General features: G+C 52.3%; 1 protein-coding gene across 1 annotated transcript in view; it reads right to left on the bottom strand.

Annotated features, from left to right (window-relative positions):
* The window catches only part of DNAH5 (dynein axonemal heavy chain 5), a 5,174,212-nt gene that overhangs the window by 2,960,745 nt on the left and 2,188,769 nt on the right, over nt 1–24,698 (bottom strand). Inside the window, exon 36 of the mRNA XM_078687662.1 lies at nt 7,208–7,386. Coding sequence (XP_078543788.1) covers nt 7,208–7,386 — 179 coding nt within the window. The remainder of the gene's footprint in view (nt 1–7,207; nt 7,387–24,698) is intronic.

The following is a 24,698-nucleotide window of genomic DNA, read 5'->3' as shown; positions in this document are numbered from 1 at the left end:
GGTGGGTCGGTAAGGAATCTAATACTAACTAACGTCTCTTACAGATATATCGTTACACAAGTAGTAACTTGTGCATCTGAAAGAGACACGTTAGTATTAGATTCCTTACCTTAGAATAGATACCCCAGCAATACCAACCCCGGTGGTGGGTCTGCGAACCAATAATCACACCAGAAAGTCCTGGAGGACGGAACAGCCAAAGAAGCCATCCCTCCGGACTTGGCTGTCCAGGCAGTAGTGTCTTGCAAACGTGTGCAGCGATGCCCACGTAGCTGCCTGACAGATGTCTTGTAAGGGCACTCCCCTGCCCAGGGCAGTGGTAGTCGCCGTGGCTCAGGTAGAATGAGCCCGCAATCCAACAGGGGGATCCTTTCTAGCCAAGGAGTAGCATGCCTGGCTACACAAGATGATCCACCGGGAGATGGTCCTCTTGTGCCCCGCTTTCCCCTTCTTAGCGCCCACGTAACCAACAAAGAGTTGGTCATCCACCCGGAACTGGCGTGTGCGATCCAAGTAAAATGAGAGCGCACGTTTTGGGTCCAGACGGTGGAGCCGCTCTTCCTCTTTAGAGGGATGCAGTGGCGGAAAGAAGGTAGGCAAGGTGATAGACTGCCCAATGTGGAAGGCCGTGACAACCTTGGGCAGGAAAGAAGGCTTAGTACGCAGCACCACTTTGTCCGGCTGGACAGAAAGGGAAGGTGGAGTACAAGAAAGGGCCTGGAGCTCACTCACTCTCCTGGCAGAGGTGATGGCAACCAAGAAAGCAGTCTTCAAAGTCAGAAGGCGAAGAGGACAGTTGTGAAGTGGCTCAAAGGGAGCGCACATCAGAAACGTAAGTACCAGGTTCAAGTCCCACTGAGGCATCACAAACGGAACAGGAGGAAACGTGTGTGTGATGCCCTTAAGAAATCTATTTACAATAGGCGACTTGAACAAAGAAGGTTGATCAGGCAGCCTTAGAAAGGCTGAAAGGGCAGAAAGGTAGCCCTTGATAGTGCCCAGAGCAGAGCCCTGCTGGGCAAGAGAAAGAAGGAAGAGAAGAACCTCAGAAAGAGGGGCAGCAAGAGGATCCACAGCCTTTGCTGTGCACCATGCCACAAATCTGTTTCACCTGCAGGCGTATACCGACTTTGTGGAGGGACGCCTGGCTGCCAGAATGACGTTACAGACTTCAGGAGGCAAGTCAAATGGCCTCAACTGTCGCTGCTCAATCTCCAAGCACGGAGGTGGAGACTGGACAGGTTCGGGTGGAGGACCGTCCCCTGCTGCTGCGACAGAAGGTCCTCCTGAAGAGGCAGACGAACCGGGGGATCGACTGACATACTGAGTAGCTCTGGATACCAGTACCTTCTCGCCCAGTCCGGAGCCACAAAGATGACTTGGGCCCGGTCGTGCTTGATCTTCTTCAGCACTCTGGGCAGAAGTGGTATAGGCGGAAAGGCGTACAATAGACCGCAACTCCACTCGCGATGAAAAGCATCTCCGAGCGAGTGCCGCCTTGGAAATTCCAACGCGCAGAACTGATGACATTGCGCGTTCTCTTCGGTGGCAAATAGATCTAACCAAGGCTCTCCCCATTGCTGAAAGAGGCCTTGCGCCACGTCCGAGTTCAGACGCCATTCGTGATCCATCATGCACCGACGGCTGAGCTCGTCCGCCCTGGCGTTCAGAGAACCTGCCAGGTGTTGAGCCACCAGGGTCACGCCCTGGCGTTCCAGCCATTGCCAGAGGCGAAGAGCCTCCTGGCAAAGGGTCCACGACCCCGGCCCGCCCTGTTTGTTGCAGTACCACATGGCGGTGGTGTTGTCCGTGAACACCTGCACTACACTCCCCCGGACAGAGGGGAGGAATGCCTTCAGTGCTAGACGAATCGCCTGTAGCTCCAACAGGTTGATGTGGAGCCGGGCCTCCGCCGGAGACCAGAGGCCTCTGATCTCCGCCTCTCCCATGTGGCCTCCCCAGCCCTGGAGGGACGCGTCCGTCACAACTACGTGCTCTGGTTGGGGAAGGGAGAGGGAACTGCCGCTGACCCAATCGCGGTCCGTGAGCCACCACTGCAGCTGTCTCGCAGTGCCCTCCGAGATCAGGACATGGTCGGAGAGGTTGCCCTGATGCTGGGCCCACTGAAACTTCAGGTCCCACTGCAGAGCCCCCATCCGCCACCTGGCGTGATGCACCAGAAGGATGCAGGAGGCCATCAGCCCCAGAAGCCGCAGCGTCAACCTGACCGAGACCCGGTATAACGGCTGAAAGATGGGAATCAGAGCCTGAATATCCCGGACCCGCTGTTCGGGTGGATAAGCCCGAAACTGCGCTGAGTCTAGAACCGCTCCGATGAAGAGGAGCTTCTGAGAGGGGCACAGGTGTGACTTTGGTACATTGATGGAGAACCCCAGCTGGTGCAAGAGATCTTCCCTAGTCTGGAGGTGGCTGACGACTGTCTGGGGCGAGCCCGCCTTCAACAACCAGTCGTCGAGGTAGGGGAAGACTAAAACCCCTAACCTGCGCAGATGAGCTGCGACCACCGCCATCACCTTTGTGAACACCCGTGGGGCGCTGGTAAGACCGAAGGGGAGCACGGTAAACTGAAAGTGCTCATGGCCAACCATGAACCGCAGGTAGCACCGGTGGGCCGGTGGGCCGGCAGGACGGGGATGTGAAAATAAGCGTCCTGCAAGTCCAACGCTACCATCCAGTCTCCTGGGTCCAGGGCAGCTAAGACCTGAGCCAGTGTCAGCATTTTGAACTTCTCCTTCCGGAGGAAGCCGTTGATGTTCCGTAGATCCAAGATAGGGCGTAGGCCCCCTTTGCCCTTCTTGGGTACCAGAAAGTAGTGGGAGTAACAACCACACCCTACTTCTGGCCCAGGAACGCGCTCGATGGCCCCCTTGGCCAAGAGGGCTGTAACTTCCTCCTGCAGAAGTCGCAAATGATCCCCCGATACACGGTGGTTCTGCGGTGGCATGGCTGGAGGAGTCGCCTCGAAGGGGAGGGAGTAGCCCCCTCGGACGATTTGCAGCACCCACCTGTCCGAAGTGACAGCGCGCCAGTGGAGGTGGTGATGGCGAACCCTGCCCGCCACTGGATTCACATGGGCCTGAAAGCATGGACTAGGAGGGTTTTGAGGCGGATGCTGCGGGGAAAGGTGTGGACTGACCTCGCCGTTGACCCCTACCGCCCGGACGGCGGTTCCCACGGCCGCCACCGCATTGGGTATTGCCCTGCAGAGCGTGGCTGGCAGCACGTGTGGGTACACCCCTTCCGTGGCCACGAAAGGAGTGAAAAGCAGCCGATTGCTGGCGCGGGGCCGAGAGGCCCAAGGACTTGGCCATAGCCCTGGAGTCCTTAAAGCGCTCAAGCGCATGGTCTGCTTTGTCGCCAAAGAGGCGTCGACCATCGAACGGCATGTCCATCAACGTGTTCTGGACATCTGCCGAAAAGTTGGCGGACCTCAGCCAGGCGTGGCATCTGACCGCCACCGTCGTTGCCATCGCTCTACCTAGCGAGTCGGTGGTATCCAGCCCACACCGGATGGAATATTTGGCTGCATCTCGGCCCTCCACAAGGGCTTGGCCGAGTTTGGCCCGTACCTCCAACGGACACTCTGGCAGCACTTCCGCGATCGTATGCCACAGAGAGTGGGTGTAACGGCCCAAGAGGCATGCAGTGTTGGAAGACCGCAGTCCCAGATTAAGGTATGAGAAGATCTTTTTACCATATTGCTCATACCTCTTGGATTCCCTGTCCGGCGGAGCCGACGGGAACGCGGTCTGGGAATTAGAGGCCTGGATGAGCAGGCTCTCGGGGGAGGGGTGGGTGGACAGGAAACATGGGTCGTCCGGGGCTGGGCGGTGGCGTCTGGCCACGTTCCTATCTACGGGCGAACCCGTAGCGGGCTTGGACCAAGTGCCCAGAAGAACGTCGGTCAAGGCCTCATTAAAGGGCAGCAGAGGCTCGGCTGAGCTTGACTGCGGTTTAAGGACCTCAGCGAGGAGATTCATCCTCACGGCCGCGACGGGGAGCTCAAGGCCCAAGGCCTTGGCAGCCCTCATCAAAACCACACTATAGGTTGCCCCCTCCTCCGAAGCCACGGTAGGAGGGGAGACAAAACCAGTGTCTGGAGAGGTGTCCAGGCCACTGGCCTCCCCAAGGTCTCCTGCCCAGTCCTCATGAGACTGACACTCTCGGGTCAGAGGGTCCTCAGACCCCTCCCAATCCTCTTCTTCACCCATCTCCTGATGCTCAGGGTTTTCAATTAATGGGGCCTGTTCATAGAAGTGAAACTCTCCAAACGACGTCTGGAGCGGCGCCCATCGGGGCCGTCCCGACGCCGGAACAGGAACGAAGGTGGAACCGGGGACGGCGCCGCCCGAGGACGGCGCCGGAGACGACACCCGATGGTCCGACGCCGGGGAGGTCGTAAGGTCCACCGGCGACGATCCAGATCCCGAAGAAGGCCTAGCGGAGTCCCGCGGCGCCGGGCCAGAAGGCGCCGGCGGCACCGGGGCTGCTGAACCCTGCGGCGCCGGGCCCGAAGGCACCGGCGGCGGCGAGAGAGTGGGGCCTAGGCGGGCCCGGAGGTGTCGGCGGCGTCAGGGCCGAAGCACCCGACGGCGTCGGGCCGAAGCTCCCGACCCGCTAGAGGCCCCAGACGGGTCCGCTGGGCCCGAAGGCGCGGCGGAGCCCGTCGGAGGAGAGAGTTTCCTCATGGCCATGAGGAAGCGCTCGACCTCCTCCGGCGCCGCGTTGAGCCCAGGGACCGTAGGGTATGGGGCTGGAGGCGGCGCCCGCGACTCCGACGGAGCCGCGTGGGTGGTGTCACCCGAACCCCCGGCCGCATCGCGCGAGCGTCGGGGGGAGTCCGAGGAGCGATGACGCCGCTTGGACTTCTTATGCTTCTTACCTGACGACGACTTCGACCCGGAGGAGTGCGGCCTACTCTCGGAACTGTGGTGGCTCCGAGCCCGCGACCTGTCCCTCGACCTCCCGTGGGACCGGGACCTCGCACGGCGCGGGACCGACTGCCGGAGTTCAAGTCGCCTGCGGGACCGCTCCCGCCTGGCTTTCGAAGAGAGGGCCCGGCAGTCGGAGCAGGCCTTGTCGTCGTGGTCGACGCCTAGACAAGTTAGACACAGGTGGTGAGGGTCTGTGACCGACATCGTGCGGTCGAAATCCTCGCAGTGATTAAAGCCAGGCATCCCTACGGCACCAATCAGAGTCGTGAAGACTTCGAAAAATGATCAAAAAGATCCAAAAAGTTAGTCAAAAATTGACTAAGGGTTACTGCTTTTTCCAGATCTGCGCTTGCTGGCGCGGAAAAAAGAAAAACTGACGTCAGCACGCAGAGGCGGCGTCTAAGTACTCCGACGACGTCATCACGGCGCCCACGACGCCGACGACGGACGCGGAGCCGCAGACGACGCCTACCGACGCGCAAGGGTACTGCTACGCAAAAGTTTGCGGATCCAGTCTGACGCCTGGGGATATTCTAAGGTAATGAATCTAATACTAACGTGTCTCTTTCAGATATCTCTGGATTGCAGAAACAAAAAGCCTTGGCAATGGCAAGTAGACCTGGCACACAGGTGTTCAGTCACAGCGGTTTTGACGAGGGATACTGTCCTCAAACTTGCTCTGAGGACAGGTCAGGCCTTGAGGTAGTTGCAGAACCACCCCCTGTGATGCTGAGCCTTTTGAAGTCCATGGGATGTCAGGAGCAGCAGATCGGTCAGCTTAATTGTGGTGCCTGCAGATCCAGGGGAGTGACTCCTTCACTCCAAGGGAGATAACTTTGGGTGTCCTTGATGCCCACATGTCTGTTGAAGATCCTGGAAGAAGCAGAGACACAGATGATGAAGAATACTTGCATAACAGTGAGACCAGGAGCAACAGGAGTCTTCCTTGAATGCAGTCTCTGTTCCAGGCGAAGTCCAAATGTCCAGACGGTTGAAGTGTTACGTGGTTTCAGGCTTGAGTCTTGTCCCATAATGAATATGAGGACCCACCCAAAGGTCAGCCTTTTTATACCTTAAGGAAGGGGTTGGGACGACTCAGGGGCCCTCCCAGCGGACGGGCTAGACAGAGGGGATAATACTCCCATGTTCTTTGTCCAGTTTTGTGCCAGAGCGAGAGCCAAGGGCACCCAGAACTGGTTCTAACTAGAGAATGCAAGGAAGGCACCAAATGTGCCCTTCAAAGCAGTCTGGTGGTGCTGGCAAGCGCCCCCACCCCAGCCCAATACACTAAGTCCTGTTTGGGAGGTGGTCACACCTCCCTGTGACAGGAAATCTATTGTTCTACCTTCTCCTGCTCGAGCTCAGCTCAGCAGCAGGAGAGTGGAATTGTGTCTAGGGTCAGCAGCAGCACTAGCTTGCTGGCAGAATCTGGAAGGCTTTTATTAGGAGTACTGGGGGCATCCCGGAGGAGCCCCCCAGTGCATGGAATCATACCTTTAACGCCGGTAAAGACGTTGTGTATGACTAATCTAACATGTTTGATACCTTACATACCCAGGTTCGGCACAGCCACTAAATAGTTTGCCATCGCGTAATGACACATCACCACTATATGTATCAAAATGGCTGACTGCACTTATAAAGCCTGGAGAATTGACTCCAGGGTTTGTAGGGGGTGACCTCCTCATGAAGGGACAGCCTCACACTTACAACCCAGGACCCTGCCTTCAGGATTGAAAACGCCTGCCTTAGGGGTGACTTATAGGTTGTAAGTGTAGTGACCTCAGATATAAGGTAACTTTAATCTGTAGTAAATTTTGCTAGCACCAGCTTACACAGGCTGCAATGGCAAGCCTGTAGTCACAGTATGAGTGGTCTCTCTTTGGTGGCATAATACATGCTGCATCCCATGGGAGATCCCTGGTGTACCTATGCCCTGGGTACTTTAGTACCATATGCTAGGGACTTACCTGGGTACACCATTAGCCAATTGTGGATGTACAGAAGTATTTACCAAGTCAAATTGAGGGAGTAAGCACAATGACTAGGGTCCTGATTAGCAGGATCCCAGTCAGACTAGTCAAGTCAGAAAAACGTACTGACACCAGCAAAAAGTGGGGGTAACCATGAAAGTAGGTCCTGCTTTCCTACAACCACCATCACGTGTCAATACACAGCAGCATCTAAATTACAAAATAACAATGAAATTCCACTAAAGAACATGAAGTTGAGTACGCACTTAACCATCTCACCTTTAAAAATGCGTCCTAATCCTCGGAAGTCCATCTGGTCTGAACAGTTGAAGACAACAACATACTTTCCAAGACACCTTCCCATATCCTTGGTAGTTTCTGTTTTACCTGTCCCAGCTGGTCCCGCAGGTGCACCACCCATGCTCATTCCAAGTGCCTGAGCTAACGTAATATAGCATCTATTGAAAGTAAAGATTGATAATAGCATGTTATAAATATTTAAACAAACGATGATGAACTATTATTTCTTAAATGTAAGAAAACCGAGCACTCCAAAACAGAATCATCAAATCCCTTCAGTTGTTTACACACTGACCAACTATTAACACTTTCAGCAGAAAAGTTACATTCCAGTCAACATTGTTATTTATTTATCGGCAATCTTTTCCATCCACCTTGCTCTGTATAGCTGCAAATAATGCCTAATATGTGATCAATATGTTACCAAGTTTGACATAACTTTTGGTATTTTGAATGCATGTAAGTGCCCTCAGAAACATCTCAATCCTTGATACTGTGCTTGAAATATGCCTAGCCTCGACATCTCCTCTGTCCATATATGTCTAGCTGCTTTCACTTTTTGTGCCCTCAACCACGTACTGTTCTCACCTGAAAGCACCTACCTACTCACTGACCAAGGGTCAGCACTCTGCAGATCTGTTACCTCTTTGAATGTCTTGGACATGCCAAACTGTCCTTGAGGCTTAACTGTGTCCTGTGAGACGCCAATGATCGCATTCCCTTCACTGCCTGCCTTTACCACCTAGATGAAAACCTTTTCTCCAATGAGTACAGTATTTTGCCTGCCAACTCCCATATTCAGTGACTCAGTATGATAAATGTCTGCCAATATGGTTCTAGAAATAACTGTTTTCCAACATCAAATAATGTAGTGTGTTCACTTTGTTTGTGCCGAGTGACAATGATGTACTTAAAATGTTAGACTATGTAACCCATCAATTTAGCATGAGGAGGCATGTGGGCATTCTGGATACGCTAGCATGAAATATGCTGCACAGTTTTCATGTACGCACATTTATCATGCAGGGCCAGGTTTTGTTATGTGTCCTTGACATCTGGAATGTAATACAAATGTTGTTCTGGACTTCAAGAAAGCCATGGATCTAGATACAGTTCAGTGCCTTTGTAAGGCTAGAGTTTCTGCAATTGATCGTGTATGAAATCTATCTTTTCTGAGTGGTTACCTGGGATTTTTCGCCTTTTGCTGGTCCCTATATTTTTACTGGCATTGAAACTCTGTGCCCTTTAACCCTGCTAACCAGTGGTAAAGTGTCTGTGCTCCCCGTTTAAACATGGTTGAAATGGCACACTCCTAATGGCAGGCATCAGACTGGATCTGGAAAGTTTTCATCAGCAGTACCCCTGCGCGTCGGTAGGTGGCATTGTGCTGCCCTGCATCCGTCGCTGGCGACGTGGTCCCTGAGATGCGTCGCAAGCGCTACTTAGACGCCGCCCTCGCACGCGGACGTCAGTTCTGTACACGACTTTCCGTGCCAGGAACGCAGAGCCATGCAAGAAACTGACCACTAGTGCATTGAAACTAGGGCCCTGAAAGGAATTACCTTAACCCTAGAAATCAGTTCGCTTAATGGTGAGGATGGGTGGAGCAGCAAGGAATAAATCACTACTAATATTTCGTACAGATATATCATTACCGAAGGTAAGTAACTTGTCCAGCTGAAAGAATCACATAGTGATAGATTCCTTACCATAGAATAGATACCCCAGCAATACCAACCCCAGTGGTGGTTCTGTGAACCAAGATCACACCAGAAAGTCCCAGAGAACACAACAGCAAAAGAAGCTGTCTTTCCGGACTTGGCTGTCCAGGCAGTAATGCTTAGTAAATGTGTGCAGCGAGGCCCACGTGGCTGCCTGACAAATGTCTTGCAGGGGGACACCACGTCCCAATGCAGTAGTGGCTGCAGTTGCACTACTGGAATGAGCACGCAGACCCACCAGAGATTCCTTTTTAGCCAAAGAGTAACAGGCTTTGATTCATAAGACGACCCAGCGGGAGATAGTCCTTTTATGCACCTCCTGACTTTTCTTAGTGCCAACATAGCCAACAAAGAGTTGGGCATCCACCCGGAACTGCTGAGTGCGGTTGAGATAAACGGAAAGTGCATGTTTTGGGTCCAGACGGTGGAGCCTCTCTTCCTCACTGGAAGGATGCGGAGGCGGAAGGAAGGTGGGCAAGGTAATAGTCTGCCCAATGTGAAAGGCTGTAACAACTTTTGGCAAAAAGGAAGGACGGTGCCTGAGCACAACCTTGTCCAGATGGACCGACAGAAAAGGAGGCTTACAAGAAAGAGCCTGGAGCTTACTCATTCTCCTAGTGGAGGTGATGGCAACCAGGAAGGCAGTCTTCAAGGTCATGAGACGGAGAGGACAGTTATGAAGGGGCTCGAAAGGAGGACACATGAGATAAGTAAGAACCAGATTTAAGTCCCACTGCTGCATCACAAACGGAATAGGAGGAAAAAGGTGTATAATGTCTTTGAGAAATCTATTCGCGTACGCAGACAACGTAGCGATTATCACACCGTACCCAGAAAGAGCAATAATAGAAATAGAGCAGGAGGCATCAAACTTTGGCGGAGTATCAGGCTATTCAATAAACAAAGGGAAGACACAGATTGTACAGAATAACTTTGTAACATATCAGGATACAAGAGTGGCCGCAGAAGCGGTATATTTAGGAATAAAAGTTACAGCTGACCTGGACAGACTGGTAGAGTTAAATATGGGTCCACTGCTGGCAAAAGTAAAAGAAAACACCAAAAGGATTCATAATCTACATCTGACCTTGATGGGCTGCATTAACGTAATAAAGATGGTAACCTTCCCGAAGTTTCTGTATCTTTTCAGAGCTATCCCATTATATTTTGACCATACATGGTTTAATAAATTAGAAGGGATACTAAACAGGCATATATGGGCACAGGGGAAGACAAGGAGAGCCTATCGGTATCTCACGTTATCTAGAGAGAAGGGGGCTGGGGGGCACCAGACTTCAGGCTTTATTATTGGGCTGCTGCCTTGCAGTATTTTCAGGGGGTGATCGGGGGTGGTGGTCTAGGGCAAATTGAGGGTAGGTTGGGATTCACTAATGTATACACTGCACTATTGGGCGAGGGGGCGGAGAATGGATTTTTAAATACAATTGATTTCAGTTACTTTAAACATACACGATTTAAGACATTAAGGGCGTACTTAAACGCTGATCCTCAGCGCAACGACTGATCACTGACCCAGTCCTGAGGCGGAAGCCGGGAGCTGGAGGTACTTCAACAAACCTTGGCAAAATCGAGTTTTTAAAGCATTTGTGTGGTGTCACTGTTATACTTGCACTGTAACTTTTTAAAAACTGCCAATTACTTCTTGAAGCACACAGCGGTGCATACGCTGTCGCGCTATCCTCACAAACAAAGCGGCCGCCATTAGACCAGGCGCGCTCGCCGGACACGCCCACTAGAGGCCACGCCCCTTTTTCGACTACTTAAACGCTGATCCTCAGCGCAACGACTGATCACTGACCCAGTCCTGAGGCGGAAGCCGGGAGCTGGAGGTACTTCAACAAACCTTGGCAAAATCGAGTTTTTAAAGCATTTGTGTGGTGTCACTGTTATACTTGCACTGTAACTTTTTAAAAACTGCCAATTACTTCTTGAAGCACACAGCGGTGCATACGCTGTCGCGCTATCCTCACAAACAAAGCGGCCGCCATTAGACCAGGCGCGCTCGCCGGACACGCCCACTAGAGGCCACGCCCCTCACCCTACAAATGTGCATGCACAGGAAGCGCAGCGGACGAGCGCAGCGGGAGCGCCGTTTGCGCGCCGAAGGCGCGCCTAAGGCAAGCCCGTCTGCGCCCGTCCGCGACCAGCAGGGACCCAGGGCCACAAACCCTGGTCCCCTTCCTACCCAGAGCAGGACTTACAGCTCGGCGGCCTTACGCAGCATAGGTAGGATTGTCACCCCCCAGTGCCCCCATATATATGCTCCCACAGAATTACCCCCCCGATGTTCGGGGTGTAAGCACTCCTTTCGCAAAACTCCGTCGGCCGAGGCACTAACGTACTGCATGTACGCACTAAACTGCCGCTCCTTATCAAAACATTGCACTCAGATCGCCATGCTGCTCGAGGAGAAAAAGCCAGACGCAGTTTTCCTGACAGAAACATGGCTCACTGCTCACTCTGAGCCAGACGTTGTTCAAGCACTACCCATAGGCTACCATATCCTTAGATTGGATAGACCGGTGGGGAGAGGCGGAGGTCTGGCGATCATTTTGAAGAACCAGTACCAATGCCGTACTACAGCAGATACTATCCCTGACTGTGAGAGTGTAGCATTCTGCATAAAGTTCAACGCAAATAGTTCCTTCTCAGGCACCCTGATCTATCGCCCCCCTGAGCCTGCAAAAATGTTCCACAGGTCCCTGCCAGGAATTATAGCGGAAAGAATTCTGTCGTCCGCTAATCACACGATCCTAGGGGACCTGAATCTTCATTTTAATTCCCCTGCAGACCACATTGCTCAGGAATTACTAGAAGATCTGGAAGCCCTCCAACTTTCCCAACTGGTGGCAGCTCCGACCCATGAAAAAGGCAATTTGCTTGATCCCATATTTAGTAATTGCCTGGATCTAACTGTCGATCAACCCATCCCCCTTCCATGGTCAGACCACTTTCTGGTCCCTTTTGCCTGGGTCACACATAAGACCCCCCAAGCACCTCCCCAAGTCACCATCAGGAGGAACTGGTCTAAACTCCCCTTGGAGTCTTGGCTGTATAAACTGGACTCCACCCGCCCTTCACCCTGCCTAGACCCTAATGTGGCAAACGACAACTACGGAAGCTGGATTACCCACTCACTAGATTCGATTCTCCCGCTTCGCAGATCCTCCTCGAAGAGACTACAGAAAACTGCCCCCTGGTTTTCTGACTCTCTAAGACAGCTTAAACGCACTTGCAGACAACGCGAGAGAGCCTGGCGTTTAGATTTCCTCCCAGATAAAAAGACCTCCTACAAAGAGGCGATCAAAGCCTATAAAGAAGGGATCAGAACGGCCCAGGCAACTCATTTCTCTGAGAAAATACTAGGAGCGAAATCAAAACCTAAGGAAATCTTCCAAATTATAAAACAATGCTCTAGTGCCAATTCGGCTCCCCCTCCTAACAAAACCCAGGAGCAATGCAACGAGCTTGCAGATTTCTTTCATGACAAAGTTTTAAAAATATATTCCACCTTTCCATCCGCAGCTACACCCCCGGAGGTGATTAAACCACTCCCCCCCAGACCACCTCCTCACCCAGACCAGCCTTCCCTCGAGCATTTCCTTCCTCTTGACCTCGACACTTTAAATAAAGTGGCCCGCTCGGTCAAGTCGGGCTCCCCCCGTGATCCTGCTCCTCCAGACGTCCTGATGCAGGCAAGTAAAGCCACCCTGCCTGTAATCCTGGACCTCCTAAACACGTCCATCTCCGCCTGCTCTGTCCCCACAGCCTGGAAGCAGGCCATGGTACGGGCGTTGCTAAAGAAACCTAGCCTAGACCCAAACGACCTTTCCAGCTACCGCCCCATCTCACTTCTCCCTTGGGCGAGCAAGGTGTTAGAGAAGCACATAAACGCACAACTGGTTCAGTTCCTGGAGGACCACTCGCTACTACACACATCCCAGACAGGCTTTAGACCGCAGCACGGTACAGAAACCGCCTTATTAGCAGTCACCGAAGAAACTAGAAGGATACTGGACCAAGGAGGCTCAGTGGCAGTGATCCTCCTTGATCTAAGTGCCGCCTTCGATACGGTCAGCTATTCCACCTTGCTGGACCGTCTCCATAACATCGGAGTTTCAGGTGACGCTCTACGGTGGTTTGACTCTTTTCTGTCTGGGAGGTCGTTTCAGATCTTCGACGGTGTGATAGTATCCACTAGCAAACCCCTGGGCTGCGGAGTACCACAGGGCTCATCCCTGAGCCCGGTACTGTTCAACGTATACATGAGGCCGCTGGCGAGTGTTGTCGAACCGTATGGCATTAAAATCGTGTCATACGCCGACGACACCCAGCTTGTGGTCTCGCTGGCTACCGAGAACAGCAGGCATTCCCCAGCAGATCTGTTAAAATGTCTAGAGGACGTCAAGGGATGGATGACCAACTCCTCCCTTAAACTAAACGGAGAAAAGACGGAGCTCATGCTCCTAGGCCCATCCTCCCCGGTGCCGTTCACCTCCTTGTGGCCCAATGCACTGGCCCCCCCCCCCATCCCTAAGGAAAGCGTGAAGAGCCTGGGAGTGTGGCTGGATAACAAACTCTCCTTCTCCACCCAAGCCACAAAATTATCTGCCACATGCTTTGGCCTACTTAGAATCTTGAGGAAGGTTCTCCCGTTGCTTCCGCTAGAGGCTAAAAAGGTGGCGGTTCAAGGTCTTATCCAGTCCCGCCTGGATTCAAACAATGCCCTATACGTGGGGGCACCTGAGTTTACCCTCCGGAAACTACAGGTTGTTCAAAACTGTGCAGCGCGTTCTTTGCTGGAAATCCCGCGCACTCAGTCTGCCAGACCTGCTCTAAAAAGTCTCCACTGGTTGCCAGTGAGGCAGAGAGTGGCCTTTAAAGCATTGTGCTTGGCGCATCGCACCTTCTGGAAAATAGGCCCAGCAATCAACAGTAATCTTGTCACCCCCTACCATCCTAATAGGAACCTGCGATCAACGGAGGCCTTCCTTGCCGTTGTTCCCAGAGTAAAGCGAACCAGGGCCGGGGGAAGACTGTTCTCGCTGAACACCGCCAGGCTCTGGAATGATCTTCCCCTCTCACTCCGGTCCAACTCAGATCTCCTCTCATTCCGTAAAAACCTAAAAACACTGTTGTTTGTCAAATCCTATGTACCGTAGCTCCCCTTCCGTCACTTACTGGTCAACTCAGCGCTTGGACGCCTACGGGCAGCAATCGCGCTCAATAAATACCGTTACAATTACAATTACAATTACAATTATATGATCTGGAAAGCGATCTCAAAAAAACTGGGTCTAGGTAGGTATAATAACTATACACGGCTTTACACGAATTGCTCATTACCGGGAGATATTTTTAGGGATACAATCATGAGGGACTGGAATAACAAGGGGATTGTAAAGGTTGGTAATCTCCTGGATATTCAGGGGGGTATACTACAGTTTGGGGAACTGCAAGCTAGAAGGTTGCAGCTTTTTTAAGTACCTACAAATAAGAAGCTTTCTTTTACAAAAGCAGGGTGGCCCATTAGGTCTTGGTCAGAGCAAAGTAATGGAATATATAGAACGTTCCACCCTTTGCACAATTAGGCAGCTCTACGCAGAACTCAGTGCAATTAAAAACGATGACAGGGGGAAATATGCCCTAAAATGGATAGAAAAATTGGGGACCGACTCAGAAGGCTTCCAGGCATCCCTAGATTTGGGACGTACTGTGCTCTGTTCAGCCACATTACAATCTCAACATTATAAGACTATTTATTCACTGTTTCATACCCCGGCTAGAATAGCACAATGGGGCGGCACGTCCGGAATAATATGTCCTCGCTGCGATTCTAATGATGCAGACATTGTACATATGTTTGCACAATGCCCACAGCTGTATACCTTAAAAAACGCGATTGAGGAATTCATGGAAATTTCATTAAAGATTAAGATAAAGCTTACAGATGAACTAATTATCTTGGGGGTCGGGGAACCTGCAGAGGGATTGCCAGTGGAATTTTTGCTTGTCTCTGTGGCAGTTTATCGTATTTGCATAGCAAGGACTTGGCTGGATAAGGTTCCCCCCTCGTTCCAAACATGGATTGCAAACCTTCTCGCTATGTATAACCTGGAAAAAGCATTATATGATAGGAAGGGGAGAAGAGCTAAGATATTAGGGCGGAAGATATGGCAACCTATAACTAGCAGGAAAAATGGTAGGGCTGGTGAAGGGCAGGCGGAGGTTGCCTTGACGATTGTTATATAAGGTATAAAAGCTTGTCGTGTTCTTTTTTTTCTTCTTTGTTTTTTTGGTTTCTCTTGGTTTATTTGTATTTCTTTTGTCATTTTTTACTCTCTTGGCCCTTCTATAAGTGTACATTGTAATTTTCTGACTTTGTAGAATTAATGATGTGTGCTGTAACATGAATTGTATTTGTGCAGAAAAATGATAAATGCTTAATTAAAAAGATATAAAAAAAAGAGAGAAATCTATTGGCAGCAGTTCACTTCACTGCTTACTCCCGCGCTGCGGTTGAGCCGGGTGCTAACTGGAGCGGAATCTGCGGAATAGAGGCACTGTGTTTCTCCTCCCCATGGGTGTGGTTGTATGACGCTGTCTTCCCTGGGCACCTAGCACCCCCTGGAATCCTTCGCTGGTGGGCCCCCACGCTAATGCCCCGGCCTGCTGACACTGCCCTGAAGGCGGCGCCACTCCGGATTGCACGGGAGGACCCATGTTCTGCATCCAATGATAACCGACCTTTTGCTCCACGCAAGCAACGAGGGCCTACCGTCCTATCTCTAGCATTGCCCCACAGCCCCCGACAGTTGCATGTCTGTCCCCTCATGGCGGACCACCGGCTGCTAGCTTTTCTAGTTCACCTGTAGCCTGGGGGGCACCTACACGCTCACTGGACCAGTTGCCTCACTGTGCCAAGGAGCTGGGGTGCGGTGAGAGGGCCCACGCTGGGGGGGGCACTATTTAGCCCTGCCTCACGCATCTCTCCCTGCAGGCGCGAACGGGGTCCCCGCGCACTCGCTGACGCCAACGCTCTCCTGGGGAGTACCGCCATATGCTGCCTAAGAAATCGACAACAAAGGCTCCCATTGAGGTCTCCGATTTCTTCTCATCTATAGAAAACCGCTTCTCGCTGAGAGGCTCCCCGGTGCAGCGATGATGGCTCTCACGAAAGCGGAACTTCTGAACATGTTCAAGGACTTTAAAACAGACCTTCAAAAGGACATTGCTCAAGACATCAAGTCCTCCTTTGATCAGCTGCGGTCCGATCTGTCCGAGCGTCTCTCTATCCTGCAGCAAGATATTGACTCCGTGGGGACGAGAGTCCTTGACTTTGAAACGCACCACCAGGAGGAGGAGCGCCACTCATTAGAACTGCAGGATGATGTCAAGATGCTCAAAGACCAACGATCCCAGGTGCACCTGAAAGCAGAGGACCTTGAGAATAGATCCCGAAGAGAGAATCTACGTATTAGGGACCTGGAAGAGGGTGCAGAGGGGCCGGACCTTGAGGCTTTCGTGATAGGCCTTTTCTCAGAAATAGTCACGCCTCAGTCTCTTAAGATAAAGTTAGACAGAGTTCACCATATGGGCCCACTGCAGCAGGGTGAGAAGAAGTGGCCACGGGATATCTTAGCAAAATTCCACTCCTACAAGACCAAAGAGACAGTTCTACAGGCGGCAAGGGCTAAGGACTCCATCACATTCCAGAACCTCTCCTGTAACATTTATCAGGATGTCACTCCCGCAACGCTAGCCCGGAGACAACTACTCAGGCCGGTTACCACTAAACTGCATACTGACAACATCAGATATCGATGGACCTATCCCTTTGGGCTCAGTTTCGAATTCCAGAACAAGCGACGCCACATCACCGACCTTCAGGAGGGGCTGGATCTACTTGGCATCTCCGCACCTACAAAGTCAACAGTATCAGACAATCGTGGAGGACCTACTGCCGGAGGCCCCTCCACTTCAGTTTGGTCTCGTCGTTCGAGGCACTGACTCTATATGGCTGTCATTGTAGAGGGGCTCTTCTTCCCCCCCACTGCTCAGCGGTGCCACCCACCGTTTCTATTCCTGTACGCGGATCTGGGGTAGGGGCCTGCATCTACCGGGTGGGCTGAGAGGGTTGCTCCCTTAAGCCCCGCTGTGGCCCCTGCCTCTGCGACTCTGGTATCTCCACATCTGAAGATGGTCCCCTGTCAGTCACGGGCCCTTCCTTGCTAGTTGGAAGCCGGCCTTATCGGACTTTACCTTTGTGGACTTACCACCAGTAATCCTGCCTGTTAATATTTTCAGCTACAACTGAGCCCTAGGTGGCTTGCCTCGCTATTCAATATGGTTACCTGAGATGTTCTGGCTTGAGGCTGAACAGTACATTTTCATTAGCCAGTCCCTACAGGGCGACCTACAAGAAGCTAAGATCTTCCCCCTTTCAGTTTCTGACCATAGTTTGTATTCTGTTTGCCTTCAATGGCGGGGTAACGCGCCGGCTACACCCAAATGGTATTTTCCTCCCTCCCTCACCCGCGACAAGGAATCATGCACCAGACTACGGTCCGTCATCACTGAATTTTTTAGGGCTAATCCACCAGAGTACACCACAGAGTTCACAACCTGGGATGCTTTAAAGGCTGTCCTACTGGGTGAATGTATAGCTCTCAATGCTGCTCTGAACAAACAGCGCGCTCGAGAACGAGAAGCCCTGGAAACTGAATTATCTACCCTCGAGCAGCTCCATAAAATCAACCCCACGAGGCAAACACAACGTCAACTTACGGCTTTGCGGGGTAAACTGCGGGCCATCTATACTTTAGAGCATAATTCATCCTTCTTAAACTGCGCCACCTCTCCTACACCCGAGGTAACAAAGTGGGTCGAGATCTAGCTCGACAGCTGAGGGATAAGCGCAAGAAGGAATACATTGGGGGTATTTTCCATCCGTCAGGGGTAATAGTGCACAAGGATGAGGACAAGGCTGCTATTTTCGGATCCTTCTACCGGGGCCTTAATTCAGGGGAATCTTTGGATGAGTTAGCACAAAAGGAGTCCCTCCAATCGCTTTCTTTACCGCAGGTGTCAGATCCGTGAAATTACGTATTCACCGCCCCCATCACCTTGGATGATGTTACCTCCGCTATCAAAGCTCTGAAGCACAATATAGCTCCTGGGCCTGATGGCTTCACGGCTCTTTTCTATAAGACTTTTGCCCCTGACCTTTCTCCATATCTTGTCACGCTCTTTAACAAGATGGCGTACGACGGTATGACCTCTGGTACAATGTCTGAAGCTGTGATCTCAGTCATCCGCAAGCCAGGGAAGGATCCCCAATCCTGCGCCTCTTATAGGCCTATAGCCCTATTAAACTTAGATGTGAAGCTCTACTCTTCCATTATTGCTAAGCGACTTAACGACCACATGCCCATTCTTATCCATCCGGACCAGTCGGGTTTTATTAAAGGCCGCCAGACACATGATAACACCCGCGGGATCATACATCTTATAGAGAAGGTTAATAGGTGCCAAATCCCAGCGGTTCTGGTAGGTCTGGACGCCGAGGAGGCCTTCAACAGGGTCAACTGGGCATTCCTCTTCCGCACACTCACGGCATTTGGCTTCGCCCCAAAATTTCTTAACATGATCAGAGCTAACTATCGCCTTCCCTGCTCCAGGGTGGTCGTTAATGGAGTATCTTCGCCCTCTTTTTCACACTCGAGAGGGACCAGGCAGGGTTGCCCCCTCTCCCCCCTGCTTTTTGCTTTAAGTATTGAACCTTTGGCACTCACTATCAGAAACAATCTAGCTATTCGGGGAATACCATTCACAGGGGAACCTCATAAAATATCCCTATTCGCAGACAATGTACTCTTGTCCCTGACGGAGCCGGAAGCCTCCCTCCCGGGTCTGCAATCGGAACTTGAGCGCTATGAGGTGGTCTCTGGCTTTAAAATTAATGCTGGCAAATCATTCATACTGAATCTCACCCTCCCACCAGAGGCGGTCCTTAGTCTCCGATCCCTCACCTCGCTGGCTTGGGCCTCTACAGCTATTCAGTATTCGGGGGTCCAATTGACACCAAATCTCCAAGGGCTCTACGCTGCTAATTTCCTTCAGCTCCTCACACGCATCCACGCGGAGCTCGCCAAATGGAAGCCACTCTTCTTATCATGGGTGGGTCGCATTCATGCTGTAAAGATGACCCTCCTGCCCAAGCTTCTTTATCTTTTTCAAGCCTTACCTATTGAGCTGGAGCGCGATTTTTTTCAGAGAATGAAGTCCATGATCCCACGCTTTATATGGCAGGGTGGTCGAGCCCGATTCTCTTACTCTTTGCTTCGTCGTTCCCGCACTGATGGAGGGGTAGGTTTATCAGACATCCATTTATACTACAAGGCGGCCCAACTGAGGGTTTTGGTTGAGTGGTCCCAACGAGATTCTGAGAAGCACTAGTTACATATGGATCGTAGCGTGACGGGCAGGACTGTCTGGGACTTGGTTTGGCGCCCTCGTAAGGACAGACCCCCGAACGCATATATTAGTACTACTACACAGACCACTCTTAAAGCCTGGGACACTATATCGAGCGACGATAGATGGACCTCTTTCCCGTCACCCTTTACCCCAATCCATTACAAACCAGCGTTCCCCCCGGCCCAACATGAGGGGACTTTTGCGGCCTGGAAGTAGGGAGGTTGTCTTGCTCTAATACACTTATTTCACAACCTAGAACCCCTTACTTTCGATGAGTGTAAAAGGGAATTTGACTTAGGCAACACAGAAAGGTATCACTACACGCAACTGATGCACTGGGCTCTCACACCTTGTCTATGGGAGGCTGCAACTAGACCCCTCACAAAATTTGAAGCCTTCCTCTCCAAAACCTCTTCTATGAAAGGGGTGGTTTCCTTTATTTATAACCTCCTGCTTAAGACTGCGCTTGCTCCATGCCCTAGATATATGGCCATGTGGGAAGACCTGGTCCAGCGTCCAATCTCTGAAGAGGAATGGTCATGCCTCTGGACCGACATCTCCCACTGCAACCATTCCACTGACCTCAGGGAAGCCCATCTCAAGACTATGATGGACTGGTATTTACACCCCTCCAAACTTCAACAGATTTTCCCCACATCCTCAGACAGATGTTGGAGGGGTTGTGGGCTGCTGGGTGACTTCCAACACATTTGGTGGAACTGCCCAACTATCCGCCCTTTTTGGGAAGAAATTCTAGCCCAAATGAAAGACATGCTAGGCTATCCTTTAACCACTACTATAGCAGGGATCCTTTTGGGACTCCGTGACCCCGCTCTGGTACACCAGACTCGAGCTGACAAAATGATTATGTGGGTCTGTATTGGCGCGGCTAAGATCACTCTGGCATCCGCATGGAAGAGGAGGGAGGCCCGGCGATTTCTCTCTGGCATTCTCGGCTCTGGAGATTGCTTAGCCTGGAACGTAAGGCTGACATATTCAGGGACGACTACAAGAACTTTGAATTCAAGTGGGGCCCCCTGGTCTCCTTCGTCTCTCGGGCCTCCCTTCTCCAGTTTGTCCATCAGAGCCATCCATCTTTTTCAATTTCGATACTGTCCTAAACATCATCCAGTCTCCTGGCAACTTGTTTAGCGCCGCCGCCACGGGTAAGGAGGGGGGATGGTAAAGGGGAGTTTTGTTTTTTGGCTGTCTTTTTGTTTTTATCATATTAACGGGTGCCCCATGTTGGGCCAAGCCCTATTGAGCTAGAATCATTCCTTTACAGCACTCTGGAGGCATTCTCTGGAGCAAGTACTGTCTTGATCTTAGGAGGCGTTTGCAGCTGATCCGCCCGTCTGTTTAGCAATATTGCGGACTGGATATATTATTACCTGACTCAGTAATACGGAAATGCACTGTCTATTAAGCAGCTGTACCTTCTAGTTGGCCTTCTGAGTAGGCATCAGAGCTCATTTCTTGTGACTGATGCACTCAGCCGATTTACCAACTTTCTTAATGTCTCATTCTCCCCTGCGTGGGAGCCCATTACGTTATCATTGGTTTTTCATGCTTATGGAATGTATGCACGAACATTCCTAATAAAAACCTTTTTGACAAAAAAAAGAGAAGGCTGATCAGGGAGCCTGAGAAAGGCTGAAATGGCAGGAAGATAATCTTTGAAAGTGCCCAGAGCAGAGCCCTGCAGGGCCAAAGAGAGAAGGAACAAAAGGACCTCGGAAAGAGGGGCAATAAGGGGATCCACAGCCTTTGCTGTGCACCATGCCACAAATTTGTTCCACCTGCAGGCATATACCACCTTAGCGGAGGGGCGCTTGGCTGCCAGAATTACATCACAAACTTCAGGAGGCAAGTCGAAACGAATCAACTGCCGCCGCTCAATCTCCATGCAAAGATGTGGAGGCTGGACTAGGTTCGGGTGGAGGACCGTCCCCTGCTGCTGCAACAGAAGATCCTCCTGAAGAGGCAGTCTGATTGCAGGAACGATGCTCATATTGAGTATCTCGGGATACCAAACTCTTCGAGCCCAGTCCGGGGCCACCAGAATGACTTAGGCCCGGTTGCGCCAGATCTTCTTCAGCATTCTGGGTAGAAGTGGTATAGGCGGAAAGGCGTACATCAGACTGCAACTCCACTTGCGACGAAAAGCGTCGCCGAGCGAGTGCCGCCTTGGAAATCCCAATGTGCAGAACTGCTGACATTTTGTGTTCTCTTTGGTGGTGAATAAATCTAACCAAGGATCTCCACACTGCCAAAAGAGACCTTGCGCCACATTCGAGTGAAGATGCCATTTGTGATCCATCATGCACCTGCGGCTGAGTTTGTCCGCCCTGGCTTTCAGAGAACCTGCCAGGTGTTGAACCACCAGGAAAATGCGCTGTTCCAGCCATGTCCAGAGGTGCAGGGCTTCCTGACATAGGGTCCACGACCCCACCCCGCCCTGTTTGTTGCAGTACCACATGGCGGTGGTGTTGTCAGTGAACACCTGCACTACTCTCCCCGTGACAGAGGGAAGGAATGGCTTCAGTGAAAGCCGGATCGCCCAAAGCTACAGAAGGATGATGTGGAGCTTGGACTCCACCAGAGACCAGAGACCTCTGATCTCCGCCTCTCCCATGTGGCCGCCCCATCCCAGGAGAGACGCATCTGTCACTATTGTGAACTCCGGTTGGGGTTGGGAGAGGGATCTGCTGTCGACCCAATGCCAGTCGTGAGCCACCACTGCAACTGTAGTGCAGTGCCCTCCGAGATCTGGACGTGATCGGACAGGTTCCCGTGATGCTGCGCCCACTGGAACTTCAGGTCCCACTGCAGAGCCCGCATATGCCATTGGGCCTTCTGGCATGATTGATCAGTAGGATGCAGGAGGCCATGAGGCCCAGCAGCCTCAGAGTCATTCTGACTGAAACCCGGGATAAGGGCTGAAAGATTGGAATCAGAGCCCGAATAGCCCGGACACGCAGTTTGGAAGGATAGACTCGAAACTGTGCCGTGTCCAGAACCGCTCCGATGAAGAGGACCTTCTGAGAGGGAATCAGGTGCGACTTCGGCATATTGAAGAAGAACCCCAGCAAATGCAGGAGCTTGGTCGTAGTCTGGAGGTGGGAGACGACTGTCGGGGGCAAGCCTGCCTTCAACAACTAGTCCTCGAGATAGGGGAAGACTGAAACCCCTGATCTGAGCAGATGAGCTGCGACCACCGCCATCATTTTCGTGAACACCCAAAGGGCACTGTTAAGGACAAAGGGGAGCACGGTAAACTGAAAATGCTCGTGGCCTACAGTGAACTGCAGGTAGCGCTGGTGAGCCCGCAGGACTGGGATGTGGAAGTAAGCATCCTGCAAGTCCAGCGCTACCATTCAATCAATCAATCATAACATTTGTATAGCGCGCTACTCACCCGGAAGGGTCTCAAGGCGCTTGGGGGAGGGGGTCCGCTACTGCTCGAACAGCCAGGTCTTGAGTTGTCTCCTGAAGGCGAGGTGGTCCTGGGTCAGCCGAAGGTGGATGGGGAGGGAGTTCCATGTATTGGCCGCCAGGTAGGAGAAGGATCTGCCTCCGGCGGTTGCTCTACGGATGCGTGGTACGGCGGCGAGGGCGAGGCTAGTAGACCGTAGCTGGCGGGTGGGCGTGTAGAAGGTCAGGCGGTCATTGAGGTACTTGGGGCCCAGGTCGTGGAGAGACTTGTGTGCGTGGGTGAGGAGCCTGAACATGATCCTCTTGTTGACGGGGAGCCAGTGCAGGTCCCTCAGGTGGCCGGAGATGTGGCTGCATCGCGGGATGTTCAGGATGAGTCGGGCGGAGGTGTTCTGGATGCGTTGCAGTCTTTTCTGTAGCTTGGCTGTGGTTCCGGCATAGAGGGTGTTTCCGTAGTCCAAGCGGTTGGTGACGAGGGCCTGGGTGACCGTCTTCCTGGTTTCGGTTGGGATCCATCGGAAGATCTTGCAAAGCATGCGTAGGGTGTGAAAGCATGATGAGGAGACGGCGTTGACTTGTCTGGTCATCGAGAGGGAGGAGTCCAGGATGAAGCCCAGGTTGCGTGCGTGGTCTGTTTGTTTGGGAGCGGTGCCCAGGGCTGGGGGCCACCAGGAGTTGTCCCAGGCGGAGGGCGATGGTCCCAGGATGAGGACTTCCGTCTTGTCTGAGTTCAGTTTCAGGCGGCTGTTCATCCACTCGGCGACGTCTTTCATCCCTTCGTGTAGGCTGGTTCTGGCGGTGTCGGGGTCTTTGGTGAGGGAGAGGATCAGCTGGGTGTCGTCGGCGTAGGAGATGATGTTGAGGTTGTGTTGGCGTGCGATGGTGGCAAGAGGTCTCATGTAGACCATTCAGTCTTGTGGGAGAAGAGCAGACAAGACCTGAGCCAAAGTGAGCATCTTGAACTTCTCTTTGTGGAGGAAGCGATTTACGTTTCAGAGATATAAGATAGCACGAAGGCCCTTGTCCTTCTTTGGCACCAGAAAGTAGTGGGAATAGCAACCACAACCTACTTCTGGCGTAGGAACGCGCTCGATGGCCCCCTTGGCCAAGAGGGACGCAACTTCCTGCTGAAAAAGCACCAAGTGATCCCCCGACATGCTGTGGTATTGAGGTGGCATGGCTGGAGGGGTAGTCTCGAAAAGGAGGGAGTAGCCCCTTTGGATTATTTCTAAAACCCACCTGTGCAATGTGATGGTGCACCAGTGGGGGAGGTGATGGCAAAGCCTGCCGCCCACTGGCGTTTGATGGGCCTGAAAGTTCAGACTAGGAAGGTTGGGAGGCAATGGTAGCCAGGGTGGAGGTGGATTGACCCGCCTGCTGGGCCCTTGGTCCGCCACAGCGGAACCCGCAGCCATGCTGGGGTGGTTGCTGCGCAGGCTTGACGCTGTGTTGCGAACAATGCAGGGTGCCCCTTCTGGTGCCACGATAGGAGAGAAAAGGAGGGCGGACTGCGGAGAGTCCCAAGGAATTGACTGTAGCCCGTGAGTCCTTAAACCACTCCAAAGCGTGGTCTGCTTTGTCGCTGAAGAGGCGACGGCCATGAAAGGGCATGTCCATAAGTGTGTTTTGGACATCCCGCGAGAATCCAGTGGTCCTCAACCAGGCGTGGCATTGAACCACCACCGTCGTTGCCATCGATCTGCCCAGGGAGTCGGCTGTGTCTTGGTCACAATGAATCATGAACTTAGTTGCGTCTCTCCCCTCTGCGAGCTGTCCAGGCCTCCTCCAGACACTAAGCCAGCACTTGTGCCACC

The sequence above is a fragment of the Lissotriton helveticus genome, chromosome 4_1 (assembly GCF_964261635.1).
Source record: "Lissotriton helveticus chromosome 4_1, aLisHel1.1, whole genome shotgun sequence".
NCBI lineage: Eukaryota > Metazoa > Chordata > Amphibia > Caudata > Salamandridae > Lissotriton > Lissotriton helveticus.
This window is presented reverse-complemented; position numbering and strand designations above follow the sequence as displayed.